This window comes from Urocitellus parryii, chromosome 9 (assembly GCF_045843805.1).
Source record: "Urocitellus parryii isolate mUroPar1 chromosome 9, mUroPar1.hap1, whole genome shotgun sequence".
NCBI lineage: Eukaryota > Metazoa > Chordata > Mammalia > Rodentia > Sciuridae > Urocitellus > Urocitellus parryii.
In genome coordinates, this window is record NC_135539.1 from 36956260 (window position 1) to 36981340 (window position 25081).

Consider the following 25081-nt stretch of genomic DNA (forward strand, 5'->3'; position numbering starts at 1 on the left):
TCGGCCCTTGGAGCACACCTGTTTGGCGAGGGGAGGTCTGAGGCCTGGGAGCAGCAGTGGCATCTGTTAGCGTCCACCCTCGGCCCCCTCAGGAGCAATAACGGCCCCAGGAACCGCTAGTTCTCCTCTGGACCCGTAACGGCCCTCCGAATCATCTGCACCCAGATCCGTCCAGAGAAGCAACGACCAGCTGCAGAAACCTTCGCCCCTGTCATCCCTGACCCCTGAAGGGCCATAGCTGCGCAATCCCAGCAGGTGCAGGTAGTGGGTGCAGGAACCGCGTGGTGGGACGTTATGGCGTGAAGCAGGACAGGGTTTACTGGCTTCAGGATGGGGTCGGGTTGCTGGCAGGACGAGCTGCGCTGCCTTAGGTGCTCCGTGGGTACATCTGTAAGGCCACCGGGTGCTGGGGAGGAGGGGACACTGTCCTCCTGTCCTCCGTGAGACTTCTGCCTCTCTCCTCCGTTCTTGCTCCTTCTCCCTTCTTCCTCGGGAGCTCCAGTGTCTCCCAGTGTGCGACAGCCTCCATCTGCACCTCAGTTCTTTGACTGACTTCCGCTGAGGCCTGTCCTTGCAGAGTCATGCAGCTTAGTGAAGGAAAAGTCTCTTTCTGCCTCCTTTGATGGAGGAAGACGTTGGGTCTGAGATGGGAGTGGTTCTCCAAGGTCTCCGGTTGGTTTGTGGGCAATTTCCGGCCAGTATGCCTTCCCCTGTATTACATTTAAGTCACAGTAAGTTTCCTAATAAAACACCCCTTTCTGGCTGGGACTGTGGCTCAGTGGCAGAGCTGCTTGCCTCGTAAGTATGAGGCACTGGGTTCGATCCTCAGCACCACATAAAAATAAATAAACAAAATAAAGGCATTTTGTCTATCTACAACTAAAAGAAATATTTTAAAAAATACTCCTTTCACCAGAGCCAAAGTTTCTATAATTAGAAAACAGATGAGTGCTGTAGAGCAGAATTCCTTTTTTAGCTGACATTTAAATGATGGCAGATGTTTTCATTTGGATTTGAAGTTCATTCACCATGAGACTCACACCCACTTGTTCACCCCTACAAACATGTGGGTGGGGAAGACCTACTGGGACAGCCTCCCAGGAGGTGTCCTGGGAGGTTTCTGGGTAGGTTTTTATGCAGTAGATCCCTGCCACAGCAGGCCAGATGACTCATAACCACACTGCTTGCATTTTCAATCCCCAGGTCTGCACCTGCTTCCACATCTTCCATGTTTTCCAAGAGCAGCAGAGAATGAGTAAATCCCTGGTGAGTTTTTCTATTCATGTGTTTATTCTCTACTTTTGCTTACAGTATTCCTTAGGAGGCAAATAAATAGTCTAAAATATGTTCAAAACAGTATAGTGATCAACAACCAATGACTTTGTCCTGTTCATGTGTGTAGACAGCATGATCCTTAAAGCATCCCTAAAACCAGACAGAGTACATGTGTGTCTCCTATTTTTTGGCATTCAGAGCAAGTAATTATTAATATTATACATTCCTTGACTTGACCGTAAGTGAGAATGTTCCTTTCTTTTGGATTTTAAATATTTCTTTGATGTGATTAGGAATCGCCTTCCTAAATAACAACCAACAAGCCACTGCCACTGATACCTTACTTGTCTGTCTTCTGGGTAGACAGCATAATGCCCAGGAAGGACTCAGCACCCATGATCTTTGTGGTGACTAAAACATTGATTTTGTTGCTATGTGCATGGATAAGGCCTGGATCTGCTGGAGGAATGGCCTCTCTTAAGTGAGTCTAAGAAGTTCTTTCTGCAGGTTGGTCTGGCTTGCACAGCAGACAGTGCAGTAGAAATCCCTGGCAGAGGGGTCCTCATTTCCCATTCCCATTTTATGCTGCCTCCCACGGTCTCTATTCTGTGCCTACCACTTCCCTCATCCTGTTCTAGTGAAGATTGCCCGAGACCTAATGTACACTGGGTATTTCTAACATGCACACCCAGGGCTAATTGCCCATTGTTGTCTTAGACACTTTGCAGTCTCCCCTGTAATTTTCTGTCCCACATTTGTCTTGTTGCCCTCTTTGTGAATTTGAGGAGTTCTTCTGCCGTTAGCTCACGACCCTCCTTACTCCTGTCTGATCTCACTGTCCTGTGCTTTTAACCCCAAGTCTATGTCAATCCCCCACGGGGATCAGATGCCTCTGTCCAGCCAGCTACTGAGCCTCTCCCTGGGGTATGTCCAGAGGACACCTCAAGCTAATAAATACAATAGATCCCAAATCGTTTTTGTTGGTCTGTCTATGCCTTCTGCTCTTGCCCCTATTTGTTCATTGAGGCAGCCTATGAGCCTGTCCAGAAAAGTGGGATCCTTCTAAGCTCTTCCATTTGCTGTTGTCACAGGCAGTTGCTAAAGTTTGCTGGTGTTATATTCAAAGTTATCCTTTCCTCTTACTCTCTCTCCTGGTTACCATTATTACAGTTTTGGGGGTTGTTTTTGTTTCTTTGGACTCTTGCAGAAACTCCCATTCTCTACTACTACTTTCCTTCACTGGCTCAAGTGCATTTTCTGCCTTGAGCATTTCTCCTAAAACCATAATTTGATCATGCTGCCCCCATGTGGAAAGCTCTTCAGAGGCTCCCTGAGTGACCAAGAAAACTAGGTTATAATTAAACTGGGAGTGGGAGATGGTAAAAAATCAAATTTAAGAAAAAGCCAGAATTGGGTTTTAGCCATTTTGAATTGGTGCTGTTAGCATGAGGTAAAGCAGAGATAGCAAGAGGGCAGGGCTTGTGTTGGAACTTCAGTGGACAGCCTGCACTGGAAGTCAGCATGGAAAGCTGTGTTGGGTAAGGGGGTGAGCCCAGGACTCTTCCATGTGCAAAGAGCTACAGAAGGTAGGACTGGGTGGGGCTGGTAGTGAGGCCAGAATGAGGACCAGAGGCATGAAGTTTCAGGAGCTAAGGAAATTAAAAGATCTGGGGGTTGGAGGAGGAACTGTATCAACTGTTCATAGTCAAGCCCAAGGACAGAACTGGCCATGGGATTCAATCCTGGGACTCCTTGAGGATTTGTTTAGCTGGATCTGGAGGGGTTTAAAAGAGAGTGAAAGAATTGGATTTCATCTGTGTACAAATTTTTAAACAAATGTTGACCCAATGGGAAAAGAAGAATTAGTAGATGTGGAGGGAGTTAAGGTCAAAAGAGGATTGTTTGGTTTTGATGGGAGGAATAAGATTGGAGATGAGCCCGGGGAGAAGGAAAATCTTTGACTTACTTGTGTTTTATTTGCTGAACTAATTTGGAAAGTGATAAGCCAGGAATAGACACCACTGGTAAGTGTGGTATTCACAAAACTGCATTAAGTGCTTTCCACGGAGCCCCTGCTTCCTGCTGATGGTACAGTATGTGATTGGGACCATCATCATCTTATTGTAGAGGTGATGATACTAAAAGGAAGCAATTATAGTGCTGGTGGGAGTTTTTGTGAATTCAGAAGATGCACATTAAAAATCAGTTTCCAGGTGAGCTAGCTGTCCCTTCTCAGGATGGTGTTTCTCCTTTCCTGGAATGTGTTAATGTGGAGAAAAGAAATTCAGGGTTGCCTGCTGGAAATTGGGAACAACCAAGTCATGCTATTGCTGATACCTCTTGTAGCAGGCTGTGGGCTTTCCTGAAATGAAATATATAAGTAGAACATGTGTCACCTGGCTTGCTTATTACTTTGGTGATGTGGTCAATACTGCAGAGTGATAGCAATTGGATTTCAGGCATGCTGAACTTGAGATCTGGGACATGTCAGCCTGGACTTGAGGACAGTTCTGGGATGGCATGAGTGGTCTTGGAAACCCAGAGGTTGCAGCTAGTGTCTGAAGTGTGGGCAGTATAGTGAGGCCTGTGGCCTCAATCTGTAGCACTTCACCTCAGTGCAGTTTGTCGGCATCAGCATTGCTTTGCATAGTGTCCATCTGGTTTATTGTTGTTGCTGGTTGTTCTTATTAGAGACTGAACCCAGAGGTGCTCTGCCACTGAGTCATACCCCTAGCCCTCTTTATTTTTTGAGACAAGGACTCAGTAAGTTGCTGACGCTGTCCTTGAACTTCCAATCCTACTGCCTCAGACTTCCAAACCACTGTGATTACAAGCTTGCATCACCACACCCAACAACAGTGCCTGTTTTCAGTGGCTTCTCTCTTCATGCAACTTTTCCCACTTCAATTGCTCCACTCCCTCAACCACCATCCCTCTCTTAATGTATCCATCTAGTTTTAAGCTCCAAATGTCATCCTTACAAGCCCCGAAGCATTGTTCTCTCTCTCTCTCTAACCCATTCACATCTCATCGCTGGCTCTGTTGCCACCTCTCTTTAGCTTTGTTTCACTTCTGGATGATACGTCGCTTCACCTGCTTCTTTCCTCAACTGCTCCCACATTCCCTGGTACTCCCATCTCCCAAGATGTCTTTCTACAGTTGTTGTGACTGCACTAGTTATCTCTTTCCTCTCTGTGCCTATCTGTTTAGAGCGTTCTTCCTCTCACCTCATTCTTCTTAGAACCTGCTCCATTCCCTTCATTTTCCTTCATGTGTTTCTATTTCCTCACAACCTTCTGTTATGTAAAACTGGAATTAGAGGTTGTGGAAAAGACTCTAATAATGACTCAACTAACAAACTCTATCTTCCCCTGTGTGTCCCCCTCCTTGGACCATTACCAGGAAGGCATCCTCCTTCGAGACACTTCTGCTTGATTTCAGATTTAGGATTTTTACACAGTTCCCTTAGAATTTTCTTTCTTGGGGCTGGGGATGTGGCTCAAGTGGCAGCGCTCTCCCCTGGCATGGGTGCGGCCCGGGTTCCGTCCTCAATACCACATACAAACAAAGATGTTGTGTCTGCCGAAAACTAAAATGTAAATAAAATATTTTTTAAAAAAAGAATTTTCTTTCTTCTTTGTACTCCTCCTGAGTTGCCTTCCTATATTTCCTGCTTCTAATCTCCAGCTTAAGATCTGCCACCTTCTCTGTTGTTTTCCAACATGAAAAGCACTTGAAGATTTTTTTTTCCACAAGAAAGAAATTTGGTCAATAACCTGGAACCCTGTGATATAACAGTGTCATTTGACAGCAAAGAAGCAGTCTAGACTGACATGATCCCATACATCATAAAAGTGCAAAGACATTCATCTTTATTAATTTTCCCCAAGAAATATGCTATGTTCTTTCAAAGCACATACCACATGAACTTTTTTTTTTTTTTGGGTGGTGCTGGGGATTGAACCCAAAGCCTTGTGCATGCAAGGCAAGCACTCTACCAACTGAGCTATATCTCCAGCCCAGCACATGAACTGTTAAAATACACACTCTCTTTTTTTAAAAAAAAATGTATATATTTATTTAGTTGTAGATGGACACAATATCTTTATTTATTCATTTTTATGTGGTGCTGAGGATCAAATCCAGGGCCTCACACATGCAAGGCAGGTGCTCTATTACTGAGCTGCAGCACCAGCCCCTACACCCTCTTTAAAATGACAGATGTATGGGCTGGGGATGTGGCTCAAGCGGTAGCGCACTCGCCTGGCATGTGTGTGGCCCGGGTTCGATCCTCAGCACCACATACAAACAAAGATGTTGTGTCTGCCGAAAACTAAAATAAATAAATATTAAAATTCTCTCTCTCTCTCTCTCTCTTAAAAAAAACTTAGAATGACAGATGTGTCAAGGGTCAAGGCACATTAAAGAATGGCAGCTCAATCTTCACAACTCAATAATGAGGACTAAACATTAACATTTATATTGTTCAGAATTTGGGGTATTACCACTGATCTGGAAACATAGTAGATACGTAAGTATGATAGCTGAAAAGATGAAAACCTCTCTTAAAAGTGAAAATATCTATGTACCTATAAAAAAACTCTTTTAACACCCATTAGAAAATTTATTAGGAACAGCATGTTTTCAAAATAACAACTGTCTCAAGACTATTAAAAGACAGTAATAATTTTATGGCCATCTTGTTCAAAATAAACCAATGAAATTCATGATATGTAGTAAAATTATCTACGCTAGTCCTCTGGTTCAAATGTTTTGAAAGTAATTCCATTTCATTCTTAGTCACTACATGACACCTTCAAATGGTCCAATACTGTGGCACCTAAGTATATATAAAAAAGGACCTTGATATCAATACCACAGGGGAAAAGCTGAATTCAGGACACTAAAATTTAGGGATGTCTGAGGAATGAATGGAACGAGAAAGAACCCTGGTTTCTCATCATTCCTTCATGGACTTGTGTACCCCCAGCTCCCATGAGCCTGATACAGTAACTATGTGGCTCTGGGTGATCCTGGATTATCTGTCCAAGAGGCCCCTCTTCCTCATGACTCTCTCAGTGTCCCCTGAGATATCCTGCTGAAAATGCACCACATTCCTCATCCAATGATCTGGAAGAAAGAGGAGAGGTTGTTTGACTTCATGGGTGCAATTCTCAGACATGAAGGTGAGTAAGTTCTAACTAGAGCTTAGACCAATTTAGAATCCCAATTTTATCTCAACCTTTATTCTTGACACCCTGAACCATCATTTTCAGTTCCATTTTTTTTTTTTAGTTGTAGATGGACACAGTATGTTTATTTTATTTTTATGTGGTGCTGAGGATCAAACCCAGTACCTCACAAATGCCAGGCGAGTGCTCTGTCACTGAGCCACAACCCCAGCTCTCATTTTTGGTTCTGATCCTCAGACTTTATTGACCCCTACTCCAAAAATCATTTCATACACCCAAGGTCAGGCCCAGAATTCTGCTTCATAGCAAGGACTTGAGGTGATTCTGCTGGTAGAGCAGAGCACAGCTAGAGAATAGCACTCTGGAGTTAATTCACACTGTGGTCCCTGTCAGTTATTTCATCAGAATTAACCATGACACAAACATCACTAACATATCAGCATCATGACCCAGGAGCCCAGGTGCCTGATCCCTACCCTAACCCCCAACTGTCTCCCCATACGCCTGCTCCTGTTTAGTGTAAAAAGCACTGGAAGGAACTAACTGAGGTCTCCCTGCCTATCAGCCTGGTGAAGACCTCACGGTGCTCTGGTAGCACTGAGTACACACGCTGTCTCTTCAGCTTCGTCTTCAGCCCACAGTGTCTCCACAACCCAGAGGTGCTTAGGCTCAAGGTCCAGATCCTCTAGATCCTCCTCAGAATCTGATGACCACTTCCTCTTCTTCTGGCCAGAGCACTGAAGTTGAAGCCCAAGTTCTACCCTCTGTATGGAGTCAGAAAACTTGGACAGATCTACTTCCAGCTTCTCTGGATCTGATGACTGCTTCTATTTCCACTTCATGTTACAGGACTGGTTCTGAAGACTGGGATCTACCCCTTCAGTGGAGTCATCACAAAACTGACAACTCCACTTCCACCTCCTCCTCAGAATCAGATGACGACTCCTCTTTCCTCTTTTGGACAGAGGACAGTATGAAGGCTGGGAGTCCTACCCTCCAGGTCAAGTCAAAACCCTGACAATTTCCACCTCCACTTCTGAATCTGAAGACAACACCTCTTTTCTTTTCTGGACAGAAGACAGTCTGAATCCTGGGTTCTACACTCTGGATCAAGTCAGAAAACTCTGGCAGATCTATTCATCTTCTTTGAATCCAGGGGTCACCCATTTGCTTCTTCTGGCAGGATGACTGAGGCGGCAGGTGAGGCTGAGTAAAGAAACCCAAGTAAAGGTGCCTTTCACCACTAAGCCCAGTCCACCACCAGAAAACCCAAACCAGTCAACTCTTCCTTTCTCCTCAGCCATTTTACCTTTGCTGATAACCATCTGCCCTTGATTCGCCTTTCCATGGTCCCATCTCCCCATTTTTAAAAATTTATCCTCATTATACAAACCTTCTCTTTTGGGGGGAGTGACCCTGCTTACATCCCCTCTATCCCTTTCCTCTGTTTGGATCATATCTCCAAACCCAGTTCCTCTCTCCGCAGATTGACCTTCTACGTGGACTTCTTTGACCCACATCCTGTCCAGTCCTCCTTCAAAACTGGGCTTCCTTAGTCCACCTTTCCTGACTTCTCTATCCTTTCTTCCATGCCAGTCACGGTCTCAAATCTGTTCTCGCTCCAACTCCTTCATCGGATGGTCCTGTAACTTTGTCATCCACCACTACCTCCAGGCAGTACCCTGAGGTGCTAGGCTGGGAATTCTGGTCCTCAGGCTTGGCAGACAGTTGACAAGTGGTCGTGAGTTCTCCCAAACTTGCTTCTCTTCCACAAAACCTAGACTCCGATCTGTGCAAACCCTTCTGCAATCTGGTTGAACATGTGCCTCTCCAGATAGGGGAGAAATCAGCAATGATCAGTCCTGAGGAGAAACTTGTCCCATGTGTGCCAAGGGCTCCTGGAGTCTGTCCCTTCCTCTCTGCACATTACCATTTCAGAGCTCAGTCTGGCCAAGAGGGAGAAGAATATCAAGGAAACTTAGGGAGAATAGAAATGATAAGTCCTCTCAAGAGGAAGATAATAAATATACACAAAAGACCAGGTACATTGAATTGTCAGCTGAAAAATGAAAACCCGTGGTTTTCAAAGCTATTCTGCTAAATGTCACTGGCCTTTACTGTCTTCAGGAATCTGTCCTGAGGTCACATCCTAAGCCATCCTTGAGTTTGGGAGACATTTTGAGGATCTATAATACAAAACTGCATGTGCTCACACACTCTTCACATGGTGTCTATAATTTGGGGAGTTTATATGTCAACTAAAACTCTGCCTCTCAATTCCAATTAATCTCACTTGCTTAGCAAATTTGGGATTCCCAGCATGGGTCGTGACACACATATTTCACTACCACTATGTAGCTTAAAGAAAAATGTCACATATACAAAACAACAACAACAACAACAACAGGAAAGTTCTGTAATTCCAGACATTGTTTTCTCCTGGGGAAAGTGCATGGTACCTGAAGGAACTGGTGAGTTGCTCACCAACCTCCTAACTTAGGCCTCTGCTTTCTACCTTTATAACTGAGTCATTCTTTGTCTCTCTCTCACCAAAATTTGTGAATAAATATATATTCAAAACAAAACATGTGACCATTGTGAAGTGTAGAATTCAGCAGCATTAAGTACAACCTGTATCTCTTGTGAGGGAGGTTTTTTTCCCAGATGTGTTTCGTTGATTTCATCATTGTGCACTCACTGCATACAGTGCGCTTACACCTATGGCTGTGACATCACTGTGGAATATCATGTGATGGAGCCCTTTCATATATGTGATGTATTGGTCCATCATTGGCTAAAATTTTGTCATGTGAAGCGTGACTGTAGGTTTTCCTTGTGCAGTCACTACCACATTCCTATCTCTAGAGCTTTATTTTTTTTAATCACCCCTACAAGGTTTTGCAGCCTTGAAACACAAACTCCCTGCTTCTCTTCCCACAGCGCCTGCCGACCATCATTCTACTTTCTATGAATTTAACAATTCTTGGTGCCTCGTCTGTCTTGCATAGTGTGAACTCAAGAGTATTTGTCCCTATGTCTGGCTGATTTGTGCACTGATCTTAAGCTCCTATATTGGTGGAAATGTGTCAGCATTTCCTTTTTAGGGCTAATAGTTGAATTTGAGGATAGACTCCATCTTTTGTCCATTCATCCATTCATCCATTGACTGGCTTTGGATTGCTTCCACAGTTGGGCTCTAAAGTCTTTCTTTTAATATACTATTAGACCTTAGGCACAGGCACGTCTGTATGCTTTGTAGTTTGATCTCTTCCATGACTCTAATGTACCCATACCGAATACGAATGAAGTGAACTTAGTTCATCCAACTTGCTGGCATAGTAAGTGTCCACCATATTAGGCAATCATAAATGTTCACAGTTGGATGAGGTCCCAGAGGCTTTCCAAGAGACCTGCATGTTCCTTAGCTTCTTCTTCACAGGCCCGAGCTGCCCTCTAAGTCTCTCCCTGATGTGAAAGGTGGTGCTGATCAGGAAGCAGGTCCTATTACAGTAGAAGACCATTGCCAGGATGCTCTGTTTATCCAGTTTCCATTCATGATAACTGTGACCAATAGAGCTGGTTGGGTCCACCCATAACAACCAAGAAGTTCACACACTCTTCTAGTGGACAGCTTTCTGATGCACTCACATGCCACATGATGTTTCAGTCAGGGACAGCCCATGCCTCCATTTGTGGTCCCATAAGATTATATTGCCCAGAACATCAGAGCTATCTTAGCTTCTTAGTAACTGTACTCTGGTTTCCCACAATGACATTTGCTAAGACCTTATCTAATACTGAAGTGATTCATGATTATGCAAAAGTATCAAAATTCTGTTCCAGCTAAATTTTCTGTTGTGAACCATGAAAAGCCTTGATTATTTTGGCTACAAGTAGGCAGTGCTGGTCTTACTATATGTTGATATATTTTCCAAACTAAAGTAAATTCTTAGGTTTTGCCTAGAATCCACTGTTACATCTCCACTTCTCTTTTCCTCCTATGGATGCTGTCTGATACAACAATGACAGTTATACTAGAGAGATGGCAGAGTGAACAGAAATGCTTTGCAAGGACCAGCCTTTCAGCATAAAGTCGCATAGAGAAACACTACAGCCCAGGTGCTTGGGCCTATCCCCACAGATTCTAATTGAATGGGAATGACAATGTTTTCACTGTTATAATTTTAGTTTTGGAAACTTCTGGTTGGACAAGGCAATAGGGATCCCAAAGAAATCAAAATCACTACAGTAGGAAATAAAGAAGAAATATTTTTGTGGGGAGGTGAGGTATGATCAGGGCCTTAGAGGGAAGGGCTGTAGCAGGTCTTGAGTCCTCCAATGAGAGAGACCCTCTGAACCAGGCTGCAATCCTGGTGAGTGACAACCCCTTGCTCAGCCTTGGGGTCCATGTGAATAGAAGGCTTCCAAGGAAGCTCTGCCCACCTCTGCCTTGGCAGGCTCACGTGGCTGAGTCTTCTCCTTTCACCTTCACTTGTACTTTAGAAAGTCAATGCCCCTGTACCTTGATAAGTTCCCCATCATGATCCAAAGAACTAGTGAAACCCTGGGGGAAAAGAATGAGTGCCAAAGGTGAACTTTTGCCACTTCTACCCAACATGGAATTCACAGGGTCCAGACTTATTGTCCCCTCTGAAACAAATTCAAAAAGAGGGAAAAAGATAAGAAATGTCAATCATTAGAAATTTAAATTGCTGAGAGAAGCCAGACCAAAGAAAGAACAGCTCACTGGCCAGATGAGGAGTCTCCAAGCCACAGAGCAGGAGAACAGCTGGGCAAGGCAGTAGTGTCCTTAAGCAGAAAGGACAGAATTGGTACCTAAGGAGACATGGCAACTAGAGATCACAGTGCAGAAACCAGACTGAAGCAGCCTCCCAGATCTGGGCTACGGAAGGTGGGAATCGAGAACTGGGTGGAGTCTAGGAGTTCTGGCTCTGCCCCTCTTCACCACATGGCTTCCTGGACATCCAAGTGTGGCTTCCATCGTCTACCTGAAACAGAAAAGCACCCAGATAAATGTCCCCTGGAGGGTTGGACATGTGGTTTCTGTCACCATTGTCACTTTTACTCCCGCAACAAGGATTCACTACCTGAGAGGGTAGGAGTGGAACAATGGGGCTCTAGCTTGTCCTCTGATTTTGAACTTCTTGTCCTGTTTGCACTTGGTAGAAGAAATGACAGCAGTATAGCATAGTTTTCTTGAACTTATAGTAAAAACAAACATTTAAACTACCTTAATATCAGAAGAAATCAGTGAAACCAAAGGACACATATAGCCCACCTGAGAGGAAGGAAGAATGGGCACATCTCATCCCTGCAGAGACTGGAGCTGCAGCTGCATCTGACAGCTTTGTACCTGCACCAATGTCGCATTGCCTTCTGCCTCTGGATTCCCAAGAGAGACGCCCAATTCAGGTCTGTCTACACAGTATAGGCTCACTGTAATGTGCTCCCTGCTGGCCCTTCTTACCAGTGACTCCTAGGCCTGAGGCTTTCTATGCATTCCCTAAAATCCTTCCAAAATGGGGTCCAACCACCTCCCAGGCCTCCTTAGCAACTGTGTTGCTCATCACTTTCTAGACCAAAAATGGAGTCCTCATGTGGAATTAAGCCCTCTCTACAATCTTTCCACCATTAAATTCCTTTACCACCTATCTTCTAAATGCCCTCTCTTTCCTCTTTATCTTGTATTTCCTGTCAAGCTGGTTTCATACATTTGTATCTCATTAAAAATGACCTATTCTTTTTTTAATATTTATTTTTAGTTGTAGTTGGAAACAATACATTTATTTTATTTATTTTTATGTGGTGCTGAGGATCGAACCCAGGGCCTCACACGTGCTGGTGAGTGCTCTACTGCTGAGCCCCAACCCCAGACCCTAAAATGACCTATTCTTAAAGTCAGCTTAAAAACTAACACCTACCTGGGCAGGGTGGCACCCATCTGTACTCTCAGCTACTCAGAGGTTCAGGCAAGAGGATCGCTGGAGCCCAGGAGTTGGACAACAGGCTGTGCAAAAAAAAAAAGCAAAACCCTGTCTGTAAAACAAAACAAATCTGTGCTCTGTTCCCAGATCAGTCACCCTCTGCAGCCTGGCAGGGCTAAGGCCCATTATAAGATGGTATCATGTTCCCTGCCCCTTGCCCTAATCCCGCTGCACTGAACACCTCAGGAAGGCAGGGTCTTATCCAAATATCCAAATATTTAAAAATACTAAGCTGACTTCTTTTTATCTTGCAAAGTGTTTATGTTATAGTACTTAGTCTATGACGTGGTCATAAGGCACTGGGCTATGGATAAAGCTTCATTCATTCATTCATGTGTTCAACAAAACATTATGAAGTGGGTCCTCCATATCAGGGAATAGGAACCTGGGGAAGGAGATCTGTCAACAGCTTTTTGAATAAGTGCTCAATGTAAACCAAGCCATCCACTAGCAAATTGGTGGGAGAGGGATGACAAATTGGTGGGAGAGAAATAAACCAGGGTCAGGTCCTGACCTATGGGGGACACAGATGTGAGCACCTGGAAAAAGCAGAAGGGAAGTGGGTGAGGACGGAGATGGGGAAACCGAGTCAACTGCACTGGCAATAAGCAGCCGCAGGTGCTGCAGAGGGTTTCTCAGTAGCATCAGGGTGTGAGAGGTGCCCTGCAGGTGTCTGTCCAACAGAGGCCTCCGGACCAAGGGTTAATTCTGGATAGGAATGGTGTAGTCCTATCTTAAGATGGTCAGCCTGAATTCTTTTTAAGGATGAGGACACCAAATGGAGGTCCTTCCTGGTTGTGCCCCTAAGGAACATCCTGATTTCTTTCCCCAGCTACCTGGCTAGTGACATGGAGAAGGATAACCGGGCTCCTACACAAGACATCATTAGTTTCTTCTATGGGAAGAGCTATACCCAGCATCCCTTGTTCCACAGACCATGCTACCAATCATCTGCTCCATGGGCTGGAAACTTGAGTTTCCATGGAGGAATGTGTGGAGGTGGGTGCAGCCGTGTGTGCTTGTAGAGAGGGATGGGCTGGATAGGACAGACATGGGAAAGCGAGTAGTTGCAGGTGGGATCTGGGGAGAATGCTCTGGAGGCTGAATAAGGAGGGAGGGTCTTTCTGGTCATCCATCTCCTTTTGTGGTAGCTCCTTTTCTTTCCAGATTCAAGCTATGATCCAGAGCTCTGGGTTTGCACTGAGATCACACTCTCATGCCCTAGAAGTTCTGGAACCATGGAGGCCTATGGTCATCGGCCTGAGGGAAGGTACAAAATTCTGTATCCCTGGCCTGCTGACAGGGTCATTCATTATCTATTTAGGAGATCCAAAGGACCCAGCTGCTGGATGCCCTCCTGTCACCTCCCACCCATAGCCACCTTCTGCACACCATGTAACACCACAGCCACCTTTTGCACACCATGCAACACCATAGCCATGCATACACAGCCTGAATCTCCCAGGCAGCTTCATAGCCTCAAAACCACAACCACACAGATGACCTCCTAGAGATGTGCTGGGTGCTATGAGGGTGCTTGGCCAGACCTGAGAGAGAACAGTTTGTCTAGATGTGCTAGAAATCCTTAACTCAGAGAATTAGGCCCAAATGTCAGCAGTGATGAAAAGTTGTTTTCGGTCTAAAGTGAATAATTCTTAGCCATGAGTTTCCCTCTCTCCACATAAATTAATTGCCTTTTTACACTTTTCATTCATTTGGATCATTCTTCCCTAACGATACCAAGCATGGATATTTATTTACAACAATGTGAATATGACACAGTAGGATATTCCATGCAACTGTTCACATATTCCACAATGAAGATACTCTCATTAACTCTATTTTCATTACAGTTTGCTCACAATAAAATGGCTTATGGTCAGAACTCACTTCTGAATATATGCTGCCCACTGACTTATTACTTCTGGACGAAGCTCTCCTCTTATATATTCAGACTTTTCCCTGTCAAGTTCATGGTCAAGGAAGTTTTTCAGAACCACAGGGGGTTAAGAAATACTAGCTTCAGGACAGCATCTTACACAGAACACAGTAGAGTTTGAACTTGGGCAGAGGATGAAGCAAAGATTTTATTTCAACCACGTGGAGGCAACCAAGTTAGGAGCAGGCACTATGGGGACAAATGAGAGGATTGGCCAGGGATCCGGCACCTGGTCTCCTGGTTCTTGGTGTTGATGTTAGTGATGTTTGTCACAAAGTTAGTTCAAATGTGAAGTAACTGGCAAGCATCATGGTGTGAGTTAAACAAAGGGTAAACTTACAGCCACTGCACTTTTCACAAAGAGCCCTGCTATCTCTGATCTACTCATTCCCGGAGGACTCAGAACCCATCTGCCCTCAGAGACTCTTAGAAGATGGATGCTTATATTAGAAATGAAACGGTCCCAGCTTGGGATCACAGAGCTTGGTTCCAATTGTCCTCACTGATTGCAGACATTGTGGCTGTAATACATTTCATCCTCCCTGAGAGGTGGTTAACAGGACCATGTTCACGCTGTTGTAACTATCAAATGAGAAATGACCTAATAACTCTGGATGTAAGGTGGTGTATTTTGGGGGGATGATGGGCCCCCACAGTTTACTAGAAGCTCTTATTCATACAGATACCTTTCTGTTACACAAACCCTCACTCAGTTGTTTCCCTGGGGGAGTCTCAGGTCCAAGCAACTTTCCTGAATGTTCCTGATCTCTTCCTATCCACCTCTATTGGGCAACAATCCCACACCTTCTCCAAGGGAGGTCCTGTTCTCCTCTCTGCTCTCTATCTCCCATTGAAGCCTCTTCTGGTTCCCAACTAACATCAGTGTTCTGTTCACAGAGGATCCTGTTGTCAAAAGATTCCTGGCCTGGGACAAGAAGCTGAGAGTGTCTGACAAGGTGAGGTTGTTCTCCACTGAGCAGTGTTCCTGCTCCAGCACAGCCTGGATGAGGAGGGATTTCTAGCCCATGGTCCTTCCCTCTGCCTCCACATAGAGCCAACAAAATGTGCCAAATCCTGGCTCCTTTGTGGCTTGTCACATCTCCCTTCAGGACCTAGCAGTTTCTTGCAGAGAGGTGGACCTTGCTTCTTCTTGGGGTGCTTTGGGCTTCAAGCCCAAGTCCACAGTCTTGCATGGCTACCCCCTTTTGCTTGTTGTCACCTGAGTTTCTGGGCTCCTCTCCTCTTTGCTCTCCTTGGGACCCCCCATTCTCCAGCTTACCCAAGACCCTCTTCGCCCAGCTGACCTACATGCCTTTCCTCAAAAGGTCCCCTGAGATCTGGCCCTCCAGTGCACACCTAGGCCTTCTCTCCCCGACTGCTCCAATTGACCTTGATCCTTCCTGTCCTTCCCCAAAGAAGCAGGTCTCCTTACTCAGCTACCTTCTCCTAGGAGCCCTCTCTACCCCAGACCTCCATTCTTCTTTTCCCTTTCCTCCTCTTCCAGGATATGACCTCTCTCTCTGTCTTTCCTCTCTCTCCATCAGTACCTCCTGTCTATGATCATAGCTTATTTTAGCCGGGCTGGCCTCTTCTCCTGGCAGTACCAACGAATCCACTTTCTTTCTGGCCCTGTGAGTATTTGGTCTCCTTCATTAATCAGGATTCATTACTTGGGAGGGTAGAATGGGACAGAGGGGCACTAACCTATAGTTTATCTTTAGCCTCTTTGTCCTGTTTGCTCTTGGGACCCCCTGTTCTCCAGCTTACCCAAGACCCTCCTGTGTACAAGAAATTATAGCATTGTAGTATGGTTGTTTTTCACACTTCTCTTAGTCAAAACAAACACATGAGCTTCATTAAGGCCAGATTTAAAAAATTAAAGAAAACCAAAGGAAACATGAAGCTCACTTAAAAGGAGTGAAGGAAGCATTATGTTCCTGGCAAAGAGACTGAAGGTGCAGCCACATCTGACTGCTCTTCCTTCCTGTAACTACACCAGCATTGTTGTCTTCTGCCACTGGATTTCCAAGACAGATGCCCAGTTCCCAGCCTGGCACAGGTCCAGTGTAGGGTGGTCCCCTCTGGTTCTTCATACAGGAGTCTTCTCACATTTGTGGCTCTTTCTACACACCCCCTGAAAATCCTTCCAAGATGGGTCCAACCACCCCTTAGGCCTCTCCCACAACTTTGTTGCTCAATGCTTTCTAGAAAAAGGCTGGAGTCCTTCAGAAGGTGTGTGTCTGGCAGAGATCTCTGGACCAAGGTGTGGTCCTCCGTAACCCTTAATAGGGCTGGTGCAGTCCTGTCTGAAGATGGTCCTCTGGGAGTCCATTTTGGGAAGCTGACTCCAAGGGCAGGTCCTTCTTGGTTGTGCCTCTAAAGAGCAACCTGGTTTCTTTCCCCAGCTACCTGGCCAATGACATGGAGGAGGACAACCAGGCTCCTAAACAAGACATCTTTCATTTCCTCTATGGGAAGAGCTATGCCCAGCGTCCCCTGTTCCACAAACTGCGCTATCAGTTCATCTGCTCCATGGGCTGGAACACTCGGGTTTCCAGGGAGGAGTGTGAGGAGGTGGGTGGTGCTGTGTGTGCTTATGGAGGGAGAGGGATGGGCTGACTGGAGAGACACAGGAAGGTGGGTGGCTGCAGGTGGGCTCTGGGGAGGAGAAAGCTGTGGAGGTTATGCATGGAGGGAAGGACTCCCCAGCCACTCTTCAGTTTTGTTTTTTTGGTTAGTGAACCAAACGTGTATCTCAATTTACTGTATAACATCTAACAAAAACTTCGTGAAAATTTACCAGCTATACATAAGTGATTCAATAAAAGAAAGTCCCAATTCAAGAAAATGAATTTCATATCTGAACAAAAAGTAAAGTATATTCAAAATGTAAAGCCAAGTTTAATTTCTATGCAATAAGGGAAGTATAGTTTTAAGCAGATTTAAGTGACTTTTCTGTAGTATAAATTCCAGCAGATTTAAGAGATTTTTAGACATATATCTTTGGTCTTTAATATGTATTTATGTATAGATACATCTAACAATTGTAAATTATGATTTATTTTAAAGGAAGTGGATAAATGAGATGAAAGGAATCTTTATACCAGATTAAAATTATTCACAAAGTGTAACATTTTATGGTGAAATATTTTTTCATTTGTAGAATATTTGGACAATTAATTAATACTTTGGAGCTAACCAGAATTAGTTTAATTATTTGTCTCAAACTCTGGGATGAACTCTTTTGTTTTAAACAAAAATCATCCAAAACTATGTATGCCAGGCTTATAATTATGTAGAAACTGTACTAGGGTTTCAATGATTAAAGATGCATCTAACCATGTAACTAAGTTGTTTTGATGGACCCAAACAGAAACATCACTAACATTAAACCATTATTCTACTCAAATCAGAGACAAAGATAAAGCTTGTCTCTTAATAAATACAACTTTTAAAATTTTATTAGATGGGACACGCAAAGGATTGTATCTGCCAAAGCATTTACAAAATTTTCTACACAGCTAGCATAATTTACTTATCTAATATAAAATAGGAAAGTTTATTCAATTTTTATTTGAAAGAAAGCTGAAAATATGATGTCCCATGCCTTATATTATATATAATATGTCCTCATAAGTATCGTCCATGTTAGTAATAGCTGATATAATGTTGTGATATCCATATATGGCTACTTCATTTGTCACCAGGCTAAAGAAATCTAATAATTACACCTTGCTATGTCACCTCCTTTGTAGCTGACAAAACTTAGTTAATAGAATCAAGCCTCTCAACATTGTAGTTTTAGATATTTGCAGACTGTTGAATCATGGTGACTAGAAAGTCCAAATCAAGGTGAAGTAATTTTAAGGAGTGGAAAAATAAATTAACCATAACTTCAAAACCCTCAATATCCTATAAAGTCATCAGCTTTGGTGGGGGCTCTTTTCTTTCCAGATTCAAGCTTATGATCTGGAGCTCTGGGTGTGGGGCCGGGATCACACCCTCATTGCCTAGAAGTCCTGGAACTGTGGAGGACTGAGGTGAGGGACAAAACTCTGCATCCCTGGACTGATGACAGAGTCACCGATTGTCTATTTAGGATGCTCAAGGACCTAACTTCTTGATCCAGTCCTGTCCACCTCCACCCACAGCCACCTCTGTAGAGGTGAAACAGCCTGAATCTCCAAGTCAGCTTCATGGTCTCAAACCCCAACCACACAGATGACCCCCTAGAGGTGTGCTGGGTGCTCTGAGGCTACTCAGCCAGACCTGGGAGAGAACAGTTTATCACACAGGATGTGTAAAAATCCTTAACCCACAGCAATTGGGCCCCATTCAGCTTTGATGAATGGTTGATCTTGGTCTAAAGTTAATATCATTTAGCTATGAATATCTCTCTCCCCCTGTAAATTCTCTTTTTACCTCTTCTTTTAATTCATCTTGGGTCACTTATCCCTTAAGGATACCAAGCATGGAGATGATTTTTTTATTGGATTGTCACAGTTTTAGTAAATACAATAAATGTTATTTATTTTGAACTATGTTTATTTTAAAGAGTCTTGAGATAGATATTGTTTGGAAAATTGTTTTTCCTTATTAGTTTTATGATGAGTGTTATAGTAGGTTTATGTTCATAAACATTTCTTGGTAATTTTTAATCTTTTATCTATTTTATCTATTAGTTTTATATCTCAGTGGTATTACCCCATAGTCTTATAAATATGAAGTTTTTATTTGATGTTCCATCATCATAATTGTGAAAATTGAGCTGCTGTTATTTAACTTGCCTTGACATGTTTTTCTGTCGTTTTAAACTATGTATTGTAGGAGACCACATGTGCTATGTGCTTTTGTTTTGTGCTATGTGGTTTGGAAGAGCGTAGCATGGTGCATTGTGTGGAAACTGAATAAAGTTGAAAATCTTCTTACATTAATGATTTATATGATCATGTCATTCTGCATTGTTTGGTTTTTGTCAAATGATACTGTTGTTTAACAGGGTTGTTGTTAATTGACCAAATTTCTTACCTGTGGAGGAAAACACTTCAATTATTTTTCATCTTGGAAAACAAGAGAGAAGGTTGCAGAACTTTCTAACTAGAGACAGAAGCAGGAAGCACAGGGAGGACATCGAGAGAGACAACACAGGAAGAGTGAAAGAAAATTCTAGGAGAGCTGTATAACAATCTTAAATGCAAAATCAAGGAGAGGCATCTCAACAGGAGATGCCTTCCTGGTAATGGTCCAAGGATAGGGACACACAGGGAATGGTAGACTTTGATACTGGAGTCACAATGGGAATCTTTTCCAGAACCTGTTTCTAGTTTTACATAACAGAAGGAAATCCAAAGGATCTTGTTGAAATAGAAACTGGTGAAGGGAAATGAAGGTACTAGGTCAAGTTGTGAGAAGAATGAGATGATAGGAAGAGCTTGAGCTGGCAAATAGATAGGCACAGAGAGGAAAGAGCTAACAGCGTGGGCACTGAATGACTGCAGACAAGCATCTTGGGAGATGGGAGCTTCATAGAATATAGGAGCAGCTATGGAAAGAAGCAGGTATCAGCAAGAAGAAAAACAAAGCTAAAGACAGGTTGCAACAGGGCTGGGGATATAGCTCAGTTGGTAGAGTGCTTGCCTTGCATACACAAGGCCCTGGGTTCAATCCCCAGCACCATTAAAAAAAGAGAGAGAGAGAGAGGTGGCAACAGAGCCAGTGATGAGATGTGATGTGGGGTTAGAGAGGCAAGTGGAGATGATGTGAAGAGGCTGGGAGGTACCAACATGGAATGAGCTTAAGGCTGGTTGAATGTGTTAAAAGAGGAATGGTGGTTGGGTGAGTGGAGCAACTGAAGAGGTAAAATTCCATGAAGGAAGAAGTCATTAAAGACAGAGACTGTGCAATACAATTCTGATGCTTATCAATTGCATGGAGCTCACTGACACAGGTTGAGGGCCCCCTCTATGCTGCCCTGTCTTCAGAAAACAGCTGTAAGCTCTGGGATTCCCAGACCACTGGCACTTCTAATCAGTGGTGCATAATTGGGGATTCCCATGATCCTATTTTGTATAACTCTCTATAACATCTCACTGAGGTTAGGAGAGCATAAAGCCTACATTTACTGTTTTATCTTGTCAAAAAGGACACAAATTGGCACCAGCTAAAAGAGGCACATGGCTGGAGATGAGCTTCCCAGATTGGTCGTATACATCCAATGACCTACTATATAATCCTCTATAGTATATCACTGAGGCTAGGAGAGCACAATCCTATAATTACTGATTTGTCATGTAAAAAAGGACACAGATTGGGACCAGCTAACAGAAAAGGCATATGGCTGGAGGTCTAGAAGGGTCTGAATGAAAGCTGTCATGTCCTCAGGATGCAGCATCTTCAGAGGACATGGATGTATATGACCTACCTAGGAAGCTGACCTTGGTTTCAGTGTCCTGAGTTCTTACAGGAATTTCACTAAGCATTTGGTAGGAGTGGGATGAGCAGAGCAATAAATCAGACTCAGGTCCTGCCCTGTGGGTACTTACTATAGAGTGGAGGTGAGTGTCCAGGAAAGAAGACAAGGAAAGGGGTGTGGATAGAGACGGGGGAAATCATGACATCAACTACACAGCGTGAGGGTGGCACCAGGCAGCGTCAGGGTCTCCAGACTGGTTTTGTGTTCCTGATCACTGTGTGAGAGGTGCCCTTCAGAAGTCACTGCCAGGAAACTCTCTTGATGAAAGGCCTGTCTTGGGTAATGCTGGGCAGGCAGGCACCGGACTCCAACTTTTGGGCCTGCCTAAGTCAGCCTTCCTATTCTCACTGTAAGACCGATTTCCTGGCCACACCAGAAGTCAGCATGCAGAGCTCACCGGAAATCCATGTTCCAGGGCTCACGGCAGGTACCAAGGCAAGTACTAGGACTCTATTTCCCAATTGATAAAGACCTACAGACTCATGGAATGGATGAAATTTCCTAATGTAAATACTATCCTATAGTCTTATTATGTGTTCCTATTGGGGGATATTGCATGAATGGTACATTGTGTGTACCATTCTCACAAGTTTCCTTAAACCTATAGGTATTTTAAAATAAAAAAGCAAAATATTCCAACCGAGCATTTATTTTGACTGAAATTCCAAATCCTGGAGAGCATTGTTTAATTCCCATTTTATGCATCTTTGGGAAAGACTGGTCTTATCTGTGGCAGATCGGTGGATTCCTAGCAGTAGGGGCTGGGTTGTTCCTTTCTGAAAAAGTCGCAGGAATATCTCTATCATTATTTTGGCAATAATTAAATGTTAAATTTCCCCCCAATTATCAAAACATTGACATAAATGAATGCTTTGGTTGTAAATATTAAAGATAATGAGTTGACTTTAAAAATAAAATGAAAATTACATTTCCTGATTTGGGAACACTGAGCTAGAGCTTGGCAGGTAGCAGTGACAGGTAAGCTGTCTTTCATTCATTCCCCCTTCTCCCTTTTAGTACCACTGCCCCTATTTTATTTTTCCAGCTTTCCAGTTGGTGTGGTGTATGAATAGTTTAGGCAAGAGATACAGGAGAGCAAAGAATCTGAACAATCATAGGAAAGAACCTGAGTGTTTGGGATTAGCCGAAGAGACAGTGTCCTTGGGTGGCCTGATGGACTCTTGTGTCATTCCCGTTGCATCTTTCTGATCTCTAAACATTTTGTCCCTATAAACTGCTACCACTGGTTTTCTTCCTTCCTCTTAAACTATCCCGACCCCCTCCCTCAGTAAAGCCCATGGGTTATAGCACAACTGTGTGGGTAGCCATAACTGTCTGGGATTCTACGTGTCTTCTGATGTCCTGTGGCATCATTTTCTCTTCATATAAAATTGTGGTTTCCTAATTCTTTGCTCTTTTAATTTTCTCATCTGATCCACTTTGTATAAGTTATTATAACATCAAACTCTTGATTCCTTTGCCTTCTTGCTTTTCTGTTTTAATCATTCTTAACACGGTTTTGAATTTCCCCACATTCTCTTTCTCTAAGAAAGCCAGCTGTTCCTGTGACCCACAACTACAGCTGTCCTCTCCCCAGCTCTGCTCAGCCTCCACATGCAGCTCTGTATGTTCTTTGGTTCCAGAAGCCTGGGCGCTCCGAGTCTGCCATATTCTTGTCTCAATTGCTCCTGACCATCCATCTCTGAGTCACATTCCTCCTGTCATCACAATGCATTTCCAAAGCGACTCCCTTGATGCCGAGTTTCTTTTTATTATTATTATTTTTATTAGTTGTTCAAAACATTACAAAGCTCTTGACATATCATATTTCATACATTTGATTCAAGCAGACTATGAACTCCCATTTTTACCCCATATACATATTGCAGATTCACATCGGTTACACATCTACTTTTTACATACTGCCATACTAGTGTCTGTTGTATTCTGCTGCCTTTCCTATCCTCTACTATCCCCCCTCCCCTCCCCTTTCCTCCCCTCCCATCTTCTCTCTCTACCCCATCTACTGTAATTCATTTCTCTCTCTTGTTTATTTCCCCTTTCCCCTCACTTCCTCTTATATGTTATTTTGTATAACAATGAGGGTCTCCTTCCTTTACCATGCAATTTCCCTTCTCTCTCTCTTTCCCTCCCCACTCTCGTCCCTGTTTAATGGTGATCTTCTTCTCATGCTCTTCCCCCCTATTCTGTTCTTAGTGCTCTCCTTATATCAAGGATGACATTTGGCATTTGTTTTTTAGGGATTGGCTAGCTTCACTTAGCATAATCTGTTCTAGTGCTATCCATTTCCCTGCAAATTCCATGATTTTGTCATTTTTTAGTGCAGAGTAATACTCCATTGTGTACAAATGCCACATTTTTTTTATCCATTTATCTATTAAAGGGCATCTAGGTTGGTTCCACAGTCTAGCTATTGTGAATTGTGCTGCTATGAACATCATTGTAGCAATATCCCTATAGTACACTCTTTTAAGGTCTTTAGGGAATAGTCCAAGAAGGGGAATAGCTGGGTCAAATGGTGGTTCCATTCCCAGTTTTCCAAGGAATCTCCATACTGCTTTCCAAATTGGCCACACCACAAGAGTTAACAACAAGAATCAACAAATGGGACTTACTTAAACTAAAAAGTTTTTTCTCAGCAAGAGAAATAATAAGAGAGGTAAATAGGGAGCCTACATCCTGGGAACAAATCTTTACTCCTTACACTTCAGATAAAGCCCTAATATCCAGAGTATACAAAGAACTCAAAAAATTAAACAATAAGATAACAAATAATCCAATCAACAAATGGGCCAAGGGCCTGAACAGACACTTCTCAGAGGAGGACATACAAAGTACATGAAAAAATGCTCACCATCTCTAGCAGTCAGAGAAATGCAAATCAAAACCACCCTAAGATACCATCTCACTCCAGTAAGATTGGCAGCCATTATGAAGTCAAACAACAACAAGTGCTGGCGAGGATGTGGGGAAAAGGGTACACTTGTACATTGCTGGTGGGGATGCCGGGTTTCTGTTCTCACAACTAAAAGGCTCAGGGGTCACTCCAGTTGAACTGGGCTGACTAGGCCGCACAAAATAACCGCACAAGAGACACAAATACCTTTTTGTTTGGGATCACTCTGATGGCTCCTCTGACCTTAAGGGTCCCCAGGAAGAGAGAGAGCAAGAGCACAGGAATAGAAGCTATTCAAATGAGGCAAGGGGTCAGGTTTCAGGGGGCTGAGTCTATCTTCATGATGTCCACTGTCAGCAGGTTGACTGACACCTGGGTAGGCCACACCCAAGGGCACAGTAAGAGGAGGGGACACATACAAGGCACTTCCATGGAAGATTCTATCCTTAACCCGGCAAGGGGTTATATTATAAAGGAACAGGTGAGCATAGCTTCACCCGTGGGGCTGTAGCAAGACACACCCATGCACGAGACACCGACCCTCGCACCCAAGAAGGGTGGGGAAAGCTCTGCCACATTTCTGTGACTGAGCGCCTCAGCACCCAGCTGGGGAGTGTGACCCAGTCACCTGCAAGGTTGGTCTCCCACACCTTGATTTATTTTCCTTCTCAGCTTTCCGTGGCCTCCAGCCCTCTCACTTTCTCAGCTGGTCCATATCTTCATCCTGGGAGTGGTGTGAGCTTTCCCCCTTCCCAGTGACCTCCCCTCTCTTCAGCTGGACTCACTGCAGGCTTCTCTCTGCCCCTGGGCTTATACCACAGCCTTCTCCAGGATTTCCAAATGCTCCCACCCTGACCCTGTAGCCTGGCCGTCTGTTTTCTTGCCTGATCTGGGACTGGTAAATACATACACCGCATGCATCAGTTTCTTGGGTTACCCGTTTTCATTCAGTTCTTCTTCAAGGTGCTCATATGTCCTCTTCTACCCACGTCTGCCATCCTGAGTGGACCTAGAGCTACTTCACTACCTGTGATTCCTATGTGTCTCATAATCAGGATCTGTTTCCAAGCTGCCCTCCCCAGACCAGATGGCTTCATTTTCTAGCCATTTCAGTGTCTGCAGAGCCCACACTCCATGCTGCTCTTCAGCTATCACCTTCATCCTGCTTCTGATTGCTGCCCATCTCCTAGAGCTCTGTCTTAGTACATTATTGTTGCAATAAAGAAATGTATGCGGCTTGATATTTTATTTAGAATAGACATTTATTTACTTACTTTTGAA

At 43.8% G+C, this 25081-nt stretch overlaps 1 protein-coding gene across 6 annotated transcripts in view; it reads left to right on the forward strand.

Moving 5' to 3' along the window:
- Positions 1 to 19314, forward strand: part of LOC144257048 (uncharacterized) — a 69949-nt gene extending 50635 nt beyond the window's left edge. For 3 of the 6 annotated variants that reach the window (XR_013344357.1, XM_077803019.1, XM_077803020.1), the window contains 6 exons: positions 1204 to 1266; positions 13305 to 13471; positions 15309 to 15367; positions 15956 to 16042; positions 16817 to 16985; positions 18366 to 19314. Coding sequence is in view for 2 of the 6 variants with exons in the window: in XM_077803019.1 (XP_077659145.1) it covers positions 13321 to 13471; positions 15309 to 15367; positions 15956 to 16042; positions 16817 to 16831 (312 nt within the window). In the remaining 4 variants the exon portion in view is untranslated. The remainder of the gene's footprint in view (positions 1 to 1203; positions 1267 to 13304; positions 13472 to 15308; positions 15368 to 15955; positions 16043 to 16816; positions 16986 to 18365) is intronic. The other 3 variants (XR_013344356.1, XR_013344359.1, XR_013344358.1) reach the window with 2 other exon arrangements.
- Positions 19315 to 25081: the final 5767 nt, after the last annotated feature.